At 36.1% G+C, this 11,789-nt stretch overlaps 1 protein-coding gene and 1 pseudogene across 1 annotated transcript; one reads left to right on the top strand and one right to left on the bottom strand.

Moving 5' to 3' along the window:
• Positions 1 to 2,702: 2,702 nt before the first annotated feature.
• Positions 2,703 to 6,207, bottom strand: LOC125474006 (annotated as a pseudogene).
• On the top strand, positions 6,195 to 11,468 carry LOC125473999 (protein FAR1-RELATED SEQUENCE 5-like). The gene is made up of 3 exons (XM_048577421.1): positions 6,195 to 6,549; positions 7,485 to 8,047; positions 10,700 to 11,468. Coding segments are annotated over exons 1-3 (759 nt in total). The 5' UTR covers positions 6,195 to 6,548; the 3' UTR covers positions 10,895 to 11,468.
• The last annotated feature ends 321 nt before the right edge of the window (positions 11,469 to 11,789 follow it).

Genomic DNA, 11,789 nt, shown 5'->3' with positions numbered 1-11,789 from the left:
CATAGCCTTTTTATTTTTAAAAAGGCTTAACCATCAAACACTAATTCCATGTAAATAAATATTTATTTTGTATCTAAACAACTTATTAATAGAACCATCTTTGTCAACCAAAAGAGGGTGAAAATATTATCTAGTGTTCTATCACACAAAACAAATGATGTGCAATAATGTAATTCCACAAATCCAAATTTCGCTGTTTTTATTGAAGCGTATAGGTGATGTTAAGATATATATAAAAATAAAAAATCCTCCCACTCCGACTCCCCTGCGCCCCCCCCCCCCCCCCCCCAAACATTATCTCCCTCCCTCCCATTTTAAAAACAAAAATAAAAAATATTCATACACACAAAATCTATAAACATATGCTAGTATAATATGAATTAAAAACCTTCCACATACCAGTGACTTGGTTAGGCATGTTAGACAGTCAGATACACCACCACGTTCGTATGTGTTGGACATGGATTTTGTTACTAGCTCATGCTAGTATTATTTAAAGGAAAACTAATGAAAATGATTTGAAAACTTTAAATTTTAACCAAAAATCATATAAGAACTTTATTTAATAGTTAGGACAAAACCCAACATGAAATCAATTCATTTAAAATGGTCCAATCATTAGTTTTCGATTTTGCCCCTGACGGCAAGCCTGTTTTCCGTTTAATTTCATCTATGGATCTCCCTGCTATTCTCTATCTTCCCTATTTCATCCTGACATTCGAAACCTTCCATTTTTTCTTTCTAATTTCGGATCGCAACTTCATCTCTATGACTATAGCAATCAAGAAATATAGTTTTGGATCGTGAATTAGGAGTTTGGATCGATTTTGTTTGCTAGTGTTAATTGTTTTAGCTAGTTCATAGTGCGAATCTCATACTATTTTTTTTGTGTCAGGTCAAAATTGAGACTGGAGTATTTAGAATTGAGTCATTTTTGTAGTTTATAGCTTTTCTCTGTCTAAGGAAATAGGTATTTACGTTTTATTTTATAAATTTGACTATACACCTTGCGTTTTCTTATGCGATATAATCATAAAATAATAAAATAATAAAATCACTTATTATAAAACGATTTTAAATTATTTTGATGCTTTTGCATTTTTAAGCTTTGATTTCTGAGTTCTTCTAGAATTTTGGTATATATTTTTTATTGTGACTTTTACATTCATCTTTCCACTATGTGAGTATATTAGTTGAAGAAAATTTGCAAATCAAAGCTAGGGAGTAGTAAGTTCATCAGTTGAAAAAACAGTTACTTAATTTAGCTAACACAACCTACTTGCTATTTGTCATTTGACCCCTTCAAGAATCAAAGTATCAAAGTACTCTATTCTGGTGTAAGGTATACATTTATGCTTATTCTTAACTTTACCTGAAAATTTACTGTAAAATAAATTTTTAAGAATCTGTAAATTCTATGTACTTTGTAATTATTATTTTATTTTATCAATGTGTGACATCGTCCAGGGGAGTGATCCTTAAATGTATATTCTCATCCCTACCTAGCATGAGGCCTTTTGGGAGCTCATTGGCTTCGGGTTTCGTAGAAACTCCGAAGTTAAGCGAGAAGGGGGCTAGAGCAATCCCATGATGGGTGACCCACTAGGAAGTTGCTCGTGAGTTCCCAAAAACAAAACCGTGAGGGAATGGTAAGCCCAAAGCGGACAATATCGTGCTACGGTGGTGGAGCGGGCCCGGGAAGTGGTCCCCCCCGGGCCGGGATGTGACAATTTGGTATCAAAGCCAATCCCTGGCCAGAAATGTGCCGACGAGGACGTCGGACCCCTAAGGGGGGTGGATTGTGACATCGCCCAGGGGAGTGATCCTTAAATGTATATTCTCATCCCTACCTAGCACGAGGCCTTTTGGGAGCTCATTGGCTTCGGGTTTCGTAGGAACTCCGAAGTTAAGCGAGAAGGGAGCTAGAGCAATCCCATGATGGGTGACCCACGGGAAAGTTACTCGTGAGTTCCCAAAAACAAAACCGTGAGGGAATGGTAAGCCCAAAGCGGACAATATTGTGCTACGGTGGTGGAGCGGGCCCGGGAAATGGTCCCCCCCCGGGCCGGGATGTGACAAATGTGTATTAATTTTTATTTTGCAAAAAATTAAAAAAAATAATAATAATTTTTGATATTTTCCAGTATCATATACATGCCTTTGTAATTGTAAGAGTGGTTTTTGGTTAAAATACTCATGATCTAAATTCTTTTCATTAAAGCTCTTCTTCCTACATCAATTCTCCTTCAAATAATAAAAAAATAAAATTTAATATAAAATGATATTCTCTCTCTTCATCAACCTTCATCAACCTTTTTAACTCTCTTCTTCTTCTTCTTCTTCTTCTTCATGGATGGAAAACTAAATTTTCTTTCTGCAATTAATTTTCTTCATCAACCTTCATCAAAAGGAGCTGTTGTTGTTGTTCTAAAAAGAAATCATTGAGGAAAGAAGGGCTCCTGGCTCTGCTGCAGAAGAACTGAAATACCGTGCCGGAGCGGAGCCCATTTCTTTATCGTTTCACAAGGGAGCTGTTAATGTCGCTCAAAAAGAAAAACATTCTGCATGCACTCATTTATTCCTGCTGAAAATAATAGTAAGACAGAGGACATCACTAAGAATAACAAATTGCTTTAATTGAAAATATCTCTGATGCTTAAATAATTACATTTATTTTTCACAAACACTTTGACCAAAAAATATGAAAAATCTTTCAAGTATGCCTCCCTATCTTTCAAAATATATATACACACCAAAGAGGAATCCATTATACACAAAAGTGCAAATAAATAATCCACATCTCCCTAACCAAAATGCACAATGAGTCAGAGTACCAGGGACCTTACCTTACTGCTCCAATGGTGAGGGGAAAGGAAAACAAAATGTAAACTGGAATTAAGGTTCAGATCAAATTTTCTCATCTACGGTCTATTCTCCCATACCTAATATCCAACGCTGACGTGCTCTTTTTCCTCTTCGAAGATCCTGTTTCGTTTTCGGAATCAAATATGCTGTCATCTTTAGAATCTGATTCATTTATTGACAAGTTGTCATCTTCAGAATCCTCACTTTCTGATAGTTCTGAGTTTGAGGAATCTGCTTCTATCTCTGAAAGACTCGCAGAAAAGAAATCACTAGTGGAATCTACATTTTGCCTTTCAAGTATTTTAAGTTTCCCTGATTCCCTGGTCTCGTTTGTTCGACTATCCAAGATTGAAATGGGATTTCTGTCATTTGGGTCACCATAAACTGCAAAATGTCGGTAATAGAGCTCCAGTTCCTTCTCTGCAACAGCAATGAAGTGCCGCACTGTCTTGAGGGATTGCTCGTACTTAAACTTTTCCAGTACCTGCTTGTCAAAGCTGCTGAACAAACTAATTATCATTTTCAAAGAGAACTTTTTGTTGAAGTACCTTAAATCATGTTTTCCGGTGAAAAGTTTCATGGTTGGACTGTAAAGTTTCTGCAATCTTGGTTCAAGCTAGATCAGAAACTTGATCTGGACAAGGTAATCAACAGGCCCAGACATGGGTCCAATCAACAGGCCAGGCAAGACATACCTGCAGGCCGTGAGTCGACAGACCTCTAGCTGGCCTCAAGATATGGTTCATTTCCGACAGTCTTTAATAACTAAAATTAATGAAGGATATACTGAAATGACCACAATTAAGTTAATTGATACTTGACAAGTTTTACGTGCTGCAATATTGAATATTCCAATGAAAGGTAAAAAAAAAAAAAAAATCCAAATTAGCAGACAAAAAAGAAAGTAAGAGAGAAATTGATGTGGAAGTGACTGCAATAGGTAACTGTCTGTTTACTATATGGATTAGATACTCTTTTTCAGGTACTTGTATGACAACAAAACAATTGCAGAACTGGAAGATGTGAAACTGCATTACCTAGTAACAATGGATCACACCTCATATTTCAAACTAATATGGAAAATGCAATAAATTTGAGTTTAAAATTATAAACAGTTATACAAAAGAAACAAAAGAAACTGAATAGACGAAGCTTGAAAAATCACCTTTTTCTTGGACAAAGTATTTATGGGTGACACAACTTTTGGAATGACATAGTTCTTTCCTCGATAGAATACTATGGTGTCATCTCCAACTATTTGAATTGGATTCCCACCACTCAGTTTAGCGATTTCCTGGGCATATTCATGTACTTGGCCAGGTTTGCATGGCTTGCAAATCACCTTGATGGTTTCATGTTTTTTCCAATGCATATGCATGTTAAGAATTAACACCTCCAAAAATTTCTCATTTTCCAATTGGTGCATAATTAGACTTCTTTTGAGCCATTTTCTTCATATAAAAACGCTCCTCGCCTGTCAGGTCATCTGGTTGTACATCAGGACCCTGGACGTTTGGAATTTCATACCTCTTAAGTCTTTCGATCAGCAAAGCTTCCTTTATTCTAGCCTGAACAGAAAGAAAAAAAAAAGTCACAAAAATTAAAGACTAGGTAGATAAAAGAAAATAAAACTAAGGCATATATGTGAGAGCATATATTTCAATATAATAAACTAAGGCATGCAATAGTCAATCGATACGCTTTGTCTTTTCCATTTTTTATAAATTCTTTTAGGAACCTGAAAAATACACTTGTTATAGCTTTGACTTTACTAAGGGTTTGTTGCAAGTCCTTGTGCAGAGAACATTTCTTAAGAAAAGCACTTAGTCTTCAAGGAAGAGAAAGAGCATTGTTTAAGGTTGATATAAAGTTTCCTTAACTCTAAGAATCAAGAAACGCCGCAATATGCATTACACTTCTACTGGAAAGAAAAAATTATATACTTTACCTAACCCTCTCACTCTCAGGTCTTTAGTTTAGACTAATATAAATCCAGACATGCAACAAGCGCATAAAGAGCTATATCTGCAAGTCCTCCATACTTTCAAAGCATAAATTTCAAACTAGAACCATATCTGTACTCAAGCATATGAATGGCCGAATTGGAAACCTACAGTTGACTGTTATCTATTTTAATTAACACCGCATTCTGCAAGTCCTCCAAACTTTCAGAAACTGCACAAGGACTAAATCAATAGAATAAACTACCTTCTACTTGCCTATTCAGCTTGCAATGCCCCTTGGGGTTCATTGTATAATGTTGAAGATTAGGAAATTAAGATATGATATAGGGACTAAATCAATGGCACAATGAATATGTCTCATGGGTGGTAAATCATCCAGAAACTCTTTCCTGTAAATAATTGTGCGCAGGCGGTTGACAGGAACCCGAATACACTCTTTAGCCAAAACAAGTACCATCACTCCAATTCATAACATCTTTTATAAACTTCCCATTGAACAAATATGATTTATACTTGCTCGGTCAGAGGCGAAGCGGAACTGCACTTATGTTTGCAAGCCCTTAACATAATATTCGTAGTCTAAGCACAAAAGCATAGTCATTATCCGTACCATGTCTGTTTGCATCATGATCATAAAACGAAGGAAGCAGTTACATCCATAGGAAATACATCACAACTAGAAGAGTTCAATTCATCTCACCTTTTCAAGCTTGTATTTGATTCTCTCCTCAGCATTTGCAAACTTCAGCCTTTTCTTCTTCCAAACTCCGAGCCGACGTGGGTCCTTCCTATTGGCGGCTCTTCTCTCCTGCTTCTCTCTCACTCTATGCTGCTTCAACCTCTTCTTGGTCGGCCACTTCTTTTTTGGTGGATCGATTTCGTGCATCTCGACTTGGGTTTCCCATGTGATATCACCAAATTCACCCACCCGTGGCTCAAATTTCGGAGAACCCATGATGGGTTTGGGAGAGGCAAGTGTTTTGTTGCAATGAAAATTGGTTCTTGGGTTGGAAAACCTGACCTGGAAGATAGAAAATGTGGCAGGAAAGTGGTGAAAACATATGAATTTTTTCCACAATCCAAAAACATTATCTTCAAGAATTTAAGAGTTCAGTGAGATTGACTGTTTGGCTGGATAAAATTAACATTTGTTAGAACCCATTAAATTTTTCTCATAATTCAATTAAGAGGTTTAATGGGTTGTGTTTGGACGCAGAGAAAACTGGTTCTAAGGATAGCAGCAACAACCAAACAACTATATATGCGTAGCAGAAAGAAAGAGAGAGAGAGACTACCTTAGAAAGATAGGTTGGGAAGGCGACGATTTGAGAACCAAAGCAGCTCTGCAAACAGCGACAGAAACCACAGCTCTTGCCATTTTACTGACAAATTTCCAGTAAGAGAGAGCACAGTACGATCCAAACTGAACCGGGTTCAAACCTCTTGGGACCGGGCGGTTTACGATACGGCTGCGATTCTGCAGGCCAAAGTCCACCCAACAAACCACGTGTCAATACTAGAGCAGTTTAACGCTAAATGTTGACTTTTTATATCTTTCTCTTTCCAATCCGCTTTTGACACATCATATCAAATTGAGCCCCATGCTTACAACCTGAACCCTCTCTCCTTCCTTCTCTCTCTCTCTGGCGTCGAGACTCGAAACCAAAGCGTTTCCATGTCCTTCCCGATCGACTAACAAAAGGGTGTTCGCGAATTTACAGTAAGTCTCTTCTTCTTTCTTTTTTTTGTAATTTAATTTGATCTTAAGAATTGTGAATTATTTTCCTTTTTTACGAGATTGTTTAGGGTTTTTGTTTAAAAAATTTTGTTTAGTTTTCTGTTTGGTTGCTGAGAAAATGTGACTATGAATGGTAGTGAAAAAAGATTTTAGATTCTGGATTGTTTTTCCTTCTGAATTAATTATTATATGGATATTTGTACGTGAGAGTAAACACATGGGTATTTAGGAAATTTAGAGCACTGACTTTATTTGATAAGTGAGGGATTGTGGGAAGAGAGGAGAAGAAGATTAATTTTCATATCTCTTAATCAATGGCTTGGACCGTTTGATTAAATTTATCTTGTTTTGTTTGGTTGTTAATTGGTTCAGTTGATTTCATGTTGCTTTTAGGTAGCCTAATTGGCATTTAAAAGAGATTACTTTATTTTTCTCTTTTTTCGTTCTTTCAGAAATCAACCAAACAATTGGGGTTTATCTCAGATGAATTTTCGATATATGGGAACCTAATATCGACAGAGTGGATAAATTTAGCTTAATAGTATCGGTAATTAGGAGCTCTTAATTTTTGGAGTTTTTTTCCTTGTCCTTATACCCACTGTTGGGTTCGCTCAAACCAGATCTCTACCTTTAGTTTGTACTTTGCGGAATCGCTCATGGTAAGAATGAACCTTCCACAAATTTGAAATTGCAGTCTGATTGGTCCCCAAATTTAATCTGCCCAAGTCTCATACAGTCATCGTGTTGTTTTCTGAAGTTTTGTTGTTATATGAACAGAAGATTCTGAACTTTCTTCAGATTTTCTTGTTATATCTTGCAATCAATAAGTCTTTTCGAATGTGTCTGCTGACCGTCGTTTTATGCTGACCATCATTTGAGTGTGGGGCAACTTATAAAAAATCTTCTTCCTTTTGCAGTGGAATTTGCACTTGATGGTGATGTTGATGGCGAGGTGGTGGGAAGTTCTGCTGAGATGGAACTTAGTAGAGCTGGTGATGAAAATGAAACAGGCGGTAGTTCTGTTGAAGGGGCATTCCAACTGGGTCTGGATGATAAAATAAATCTAGATTCTCCTCAAGGGGATATAATTCCAGAAGCAGTTCCTGTAGTATCGGTAGTGCCAGCAGATGAGCCATATGTGGGTCTAGAGTTTGAAACAGAAGCAGCTGCTCATGCATTTTATAATGCATATGCCACACGTGTGGGATTCATAATTCGTGTAAGCAAACTCTCTCGATCAAGGCGTGATGGATCTGCCATTGGTCGTGCACTTGTTTGTAACAAAGAGGGTTATAGAATGCCTGACAAACGTGAAAAAGTTGTAAGGCAAAGAGCTGAGACCAGGGTTGGTTGCAGAGCAATGATTTTGGTGAGGAAAGTAAGTTCTGGGAACTGGGTTGTCACAAAATTTGTAAAGGAGCACACTCATCCTATGACACCTGGAAAAGGTCGAAGGGATTGCATTTATGATCAATATCCGGTTAGTACTTTTTCTTCTTTTTGGACCATTATTGTTTGCCTTTTGTACGTTGTCTAAATTTTCTTATCCCTTGCAAAGTTCTGAAGTCTGTTAATATGTAGAAAAGGTCAATTCCGATCATTAGTATCTAAGACAATTTTTTCATGAACTTTATGATAATCGATATGATCCAGGAGAGCCATATGAAGTGTGAGTATTCATGTATAAAAGAAGTTAAAGAACACCATTGTGTATGAGTGCTTTTATTCTTTATAGTTTCTTTCCCCTGAGTCCCTGACCTGGATCCTTATATTGGGAACTTTCCCTCGTCAGCAAGACCCGCAGTGGAGAAGAAACCCCTTATCTGTTTGAAAGAGAATTTTGATTTTTCTTTTGACATTTATGGCATAAGGCTTGGACTTTTGGTGATCTCTTGAGATTTAAATGAAAGGGTCAATTCACTTCATCTAAATATGAAAGGTTTGTTTTTATAATTTGAAGTTTGTACAATAGGCTTAGGTTTTTTTTTTTTTTTTTTCCAGTAGTTGCACATAGGTCTTTTACAAATAATGCGTGGTATATTACAGTCTGTAGTCATGAATATCTACTTTTCTATTACCATTGGAGTTACTTATCAATTATTGACCACTAAAGAACGTAAGTATAATCAATAATTTTACTGTAGATGTCTATCACTATGTTTGGGCTTTGAAGTGGAGTAAATAGTGTAATCATATTCGGTATCCGGTCATGTTCATTTTAGCAACTTAAGATAAAAAAATAAAAAAAAAAATTCAGAACTTAAACCATACTAGACATCCTCAAACATGTTATGCATGTGACAAATGCAATTGTTGAGGAGGAGAAAGAGATAAAGAGAGAGTGGTGATAGTTATTGCACAGGAAGAGAGAGTAGTGAGAACTTTATGGAGAATTTTTATTTTCTTAAAATAAAATTTAATTGCTCCTTTTAAAAAAATAAATAAATTTTTAATTGCTTGTTTACCCTGATTATGTTTTTTTTCAATTCTTTTAATAAGGGTTAATGTTGGTAAAACAGGGACATAGGAGGTATTATCTATCAAGGTTGACAACGGCTTTTCTCATAATAATAATCTCTCTAAATATAGGTCTAAACAAACAATTTTTTGCATCTAAATGTTGGCAGTATTAGCAACCCATATTCACTTAGTAGATATGCTGCCATCTGTACTGTAAGCTATCGGGTGCTAGGTAATGAAGCTATAAATAATGATTAAATTTTACAAATATGGAGGCTACAATGACTAGAAGGTGGCCAGAAGTAATATGATTGGGAGATGTGTAAAGCAAAGGCAGGGTTTATAAATTTTTTGGAATAGATCAGAATCAAATCTTGTCAACTCTGGCTTTTTTGTTTAATGTTCATCCGGAACCGGATTAATCTCCCTTCTTTTTTTGACAAAATGTTTATTCACAATGGTATTTTAATGTTGCGCCGGAGACAGTGTAATTCTGTTTCTATTCAGGATTCTTTTGACATGCTGCAGCGAGTGTCTATCTACACTACAGTCGTCTAAAATCAGACATGGTGGTAGAATTTTTTTAATGTAGTTCTTTAGTTCTTAATATTTTTGGATGAGTTTGTTATACAACGCATGCCCTCAAACTCTTAGAAGACAAACAGTTGTTCTGGGTCCTTGCTACTGATAGGATCTTGTTTTATATTTGAAGTATTAAACTCTATTTTTTAATGGCTTGTTTTATATCTGAAGTATAACAGACTACTAGTCTGTCACCTTGTCCAGTTGTCTCCTGTGTTGTAATTTGTCTAGTAATAAAATCTGATTTCTTATGAAAGAACGAAAAAAGAAAGAAACTATAAGGCCAGCCTACGAAAAATACTCTTCATCTCTTCACTTAGTCAGGTAGTGTGCAAAGGCCCAAGATGGTGATTTTGTTTCTCCAACATGCCATTAGATCCTTGCATATGTAAATGCCGTGAGTACTTAGCTCATAGTTGTCCATTTCCACAATGAGTACTTGAGATGATTTGCACTTGCTTTCTAGGATGTTTAGTTATGTTATATCGTTGTTTCTGTCGGCTATGCTTGTGTATAGGTTGTCTTTTGGTTTTCACTTTTCGTCAAATTGCTTTCTCCATTCCTGCTTTGGTGAACACCATGCAGTTTCTATTAGTTTTTGTTTTCTGGTGAACATCATGCAGTTTCTATTTGTGAGTATGGTTTCCAGCTAAGATCATTAAAAGAAGGTTCTAGTCTATTAAGTATGCAGTTGAAATTGAAACATTTCCTAGTTGGATGGATTTATGCATCCAAAATATGGAATATATCAGTATGCCTTTTAATACAAAACGCGTGGGAGTTGTGTTATTTCTCCTCACCAACACATTTGACTTCTTTGTCGCCAAATCTTTACATTGAAATGGACCGATGCTGAAAATCATGATGAGAAAGTGGAGGTGTTATTTTTGTGAAAATTATAAAATGGCTTTGAATTCTTGAATGCTGGATATTCTTTTTGGAAGATGCAGATGATAGTATTCTTAGTGCCATGATTTAATTCCTTGTACTGGTGACACGTGCTCAAATCCAGCTATCAACTTGAACTTTTAAGAATCATTATAATATGGCTTGTTATGTATTTTAATTTGCCTTTTGTTTTCTCCTTCAGAATGAGCATGACAAGATTCGGGAATTATCTCAGCAGTTGGCCATAGAGAAAAAACGTGCTGCAACATATAAAAGACATCTCGACCTAATATTTGAGCACATTGAAGAACACAATGAGAGCCTATCAAAAAAGATCCAACACGTAGTAGAGAGTGTGAAGGAGATTGAAGGCAAACAACAGCAAGGATACAGATAAGGATTGCTGCAACTTACGCACTTTTTGGTTTTGGTAAAACATAGAATCAAGCAATGTCGTGGACAATACTACAGGATGAATTGGTCGGTCATTGTTTTGATTTTAGTTTTGGTTTACACAACCTTGTGCTTTGCCCGGGTTTTAGGTATGCAGTTAGTTTCTATAGCTTTGGGATGTTTTAGTCACTGGCATTCATTCGACTGGTATGGGTAAATTTCTTGTATGCAGCAAATGGTCAGTAGGGAATTTGATTGAGTCCATGTACAGTTTTACCTGAGCCATCCATGTGAATTGTGCTCAACAATGCAATAACTTAAAGCAGATTATAGGACTTTCGGAGGAAGTTGGAACGGGACAATCGCATTACACGTGATCTGATGAGGTCTGTTTTCTGTGCCTTCAGAATACCGTATTCAATCCTCCTTTTAAATACAACTCTTGAGAATTTCCCTTTGCTGATGGTTTTGATTTCAGTACTCGCTGGAGAGGGCATTTTCAAAAAATTTGTGACCACTTATAACGACCTTGTTTTTAAGTTTCAGTTATTTATGGGGAGGCGTTGGTTACTACTGAAGTGAGTCAAATTCTTGATCCAATCTTTTCACTAACAGTACGGTCTAGTGGTATTTTCTAAGTGTAGTTTTCATATTTTTACTCGTTATTTTCAGCTTACTTGGATTACTAGTTTCAATACAAATTTTTATGGTCAGAGTTGTATACATAATTAGGCGGCTCAAAATGGGTGTATGTTGTGGAAAACCTTTGGTGTGTTGTGATTTGTGTTTATTTGGGAATGTGGTTGTGTAAACTTAAATATTAATCTCAATAGGATTTGGAAATCAAATCCATAGACTTTGTATTACTTGTAAGGCAAGAAAGTCCATCATGATTAATA

The sequence above is a fragment of a genome, unplaced genomic scaffold (genome assembly GCF_019419815.1).
Source record: "Pyrus x bretschneideri cultivar Hongxiangsu unplaced genomic scaffold, Pyrus_bretschneideri_v1 Contig113, whole genome shotgun sequence".
Classification (NCBI taxonomy): Eukaryota; Viridiplantae; Streptophyta; class Magnoliopsida; order Rosales; family Rosaceae; genus Pyrus; species Pyrus x bretschneideri.
This window is presented reverse-complemented; position numbering and strand designations above follow the sequence as displayed.

What these genes read in the sequence shown, in the direction of transcription:
- LOC125473999 (XM_048577421.1), top strand. An exon ending in GCATTTATGATCAATATCCG is followed by an intron (nt 8,048 to 10,699) that starts GTTAGTACTTTT and finishes TTTCTCCTTCAG; the next exon opens with AATGAGCATGACAAGATTCG.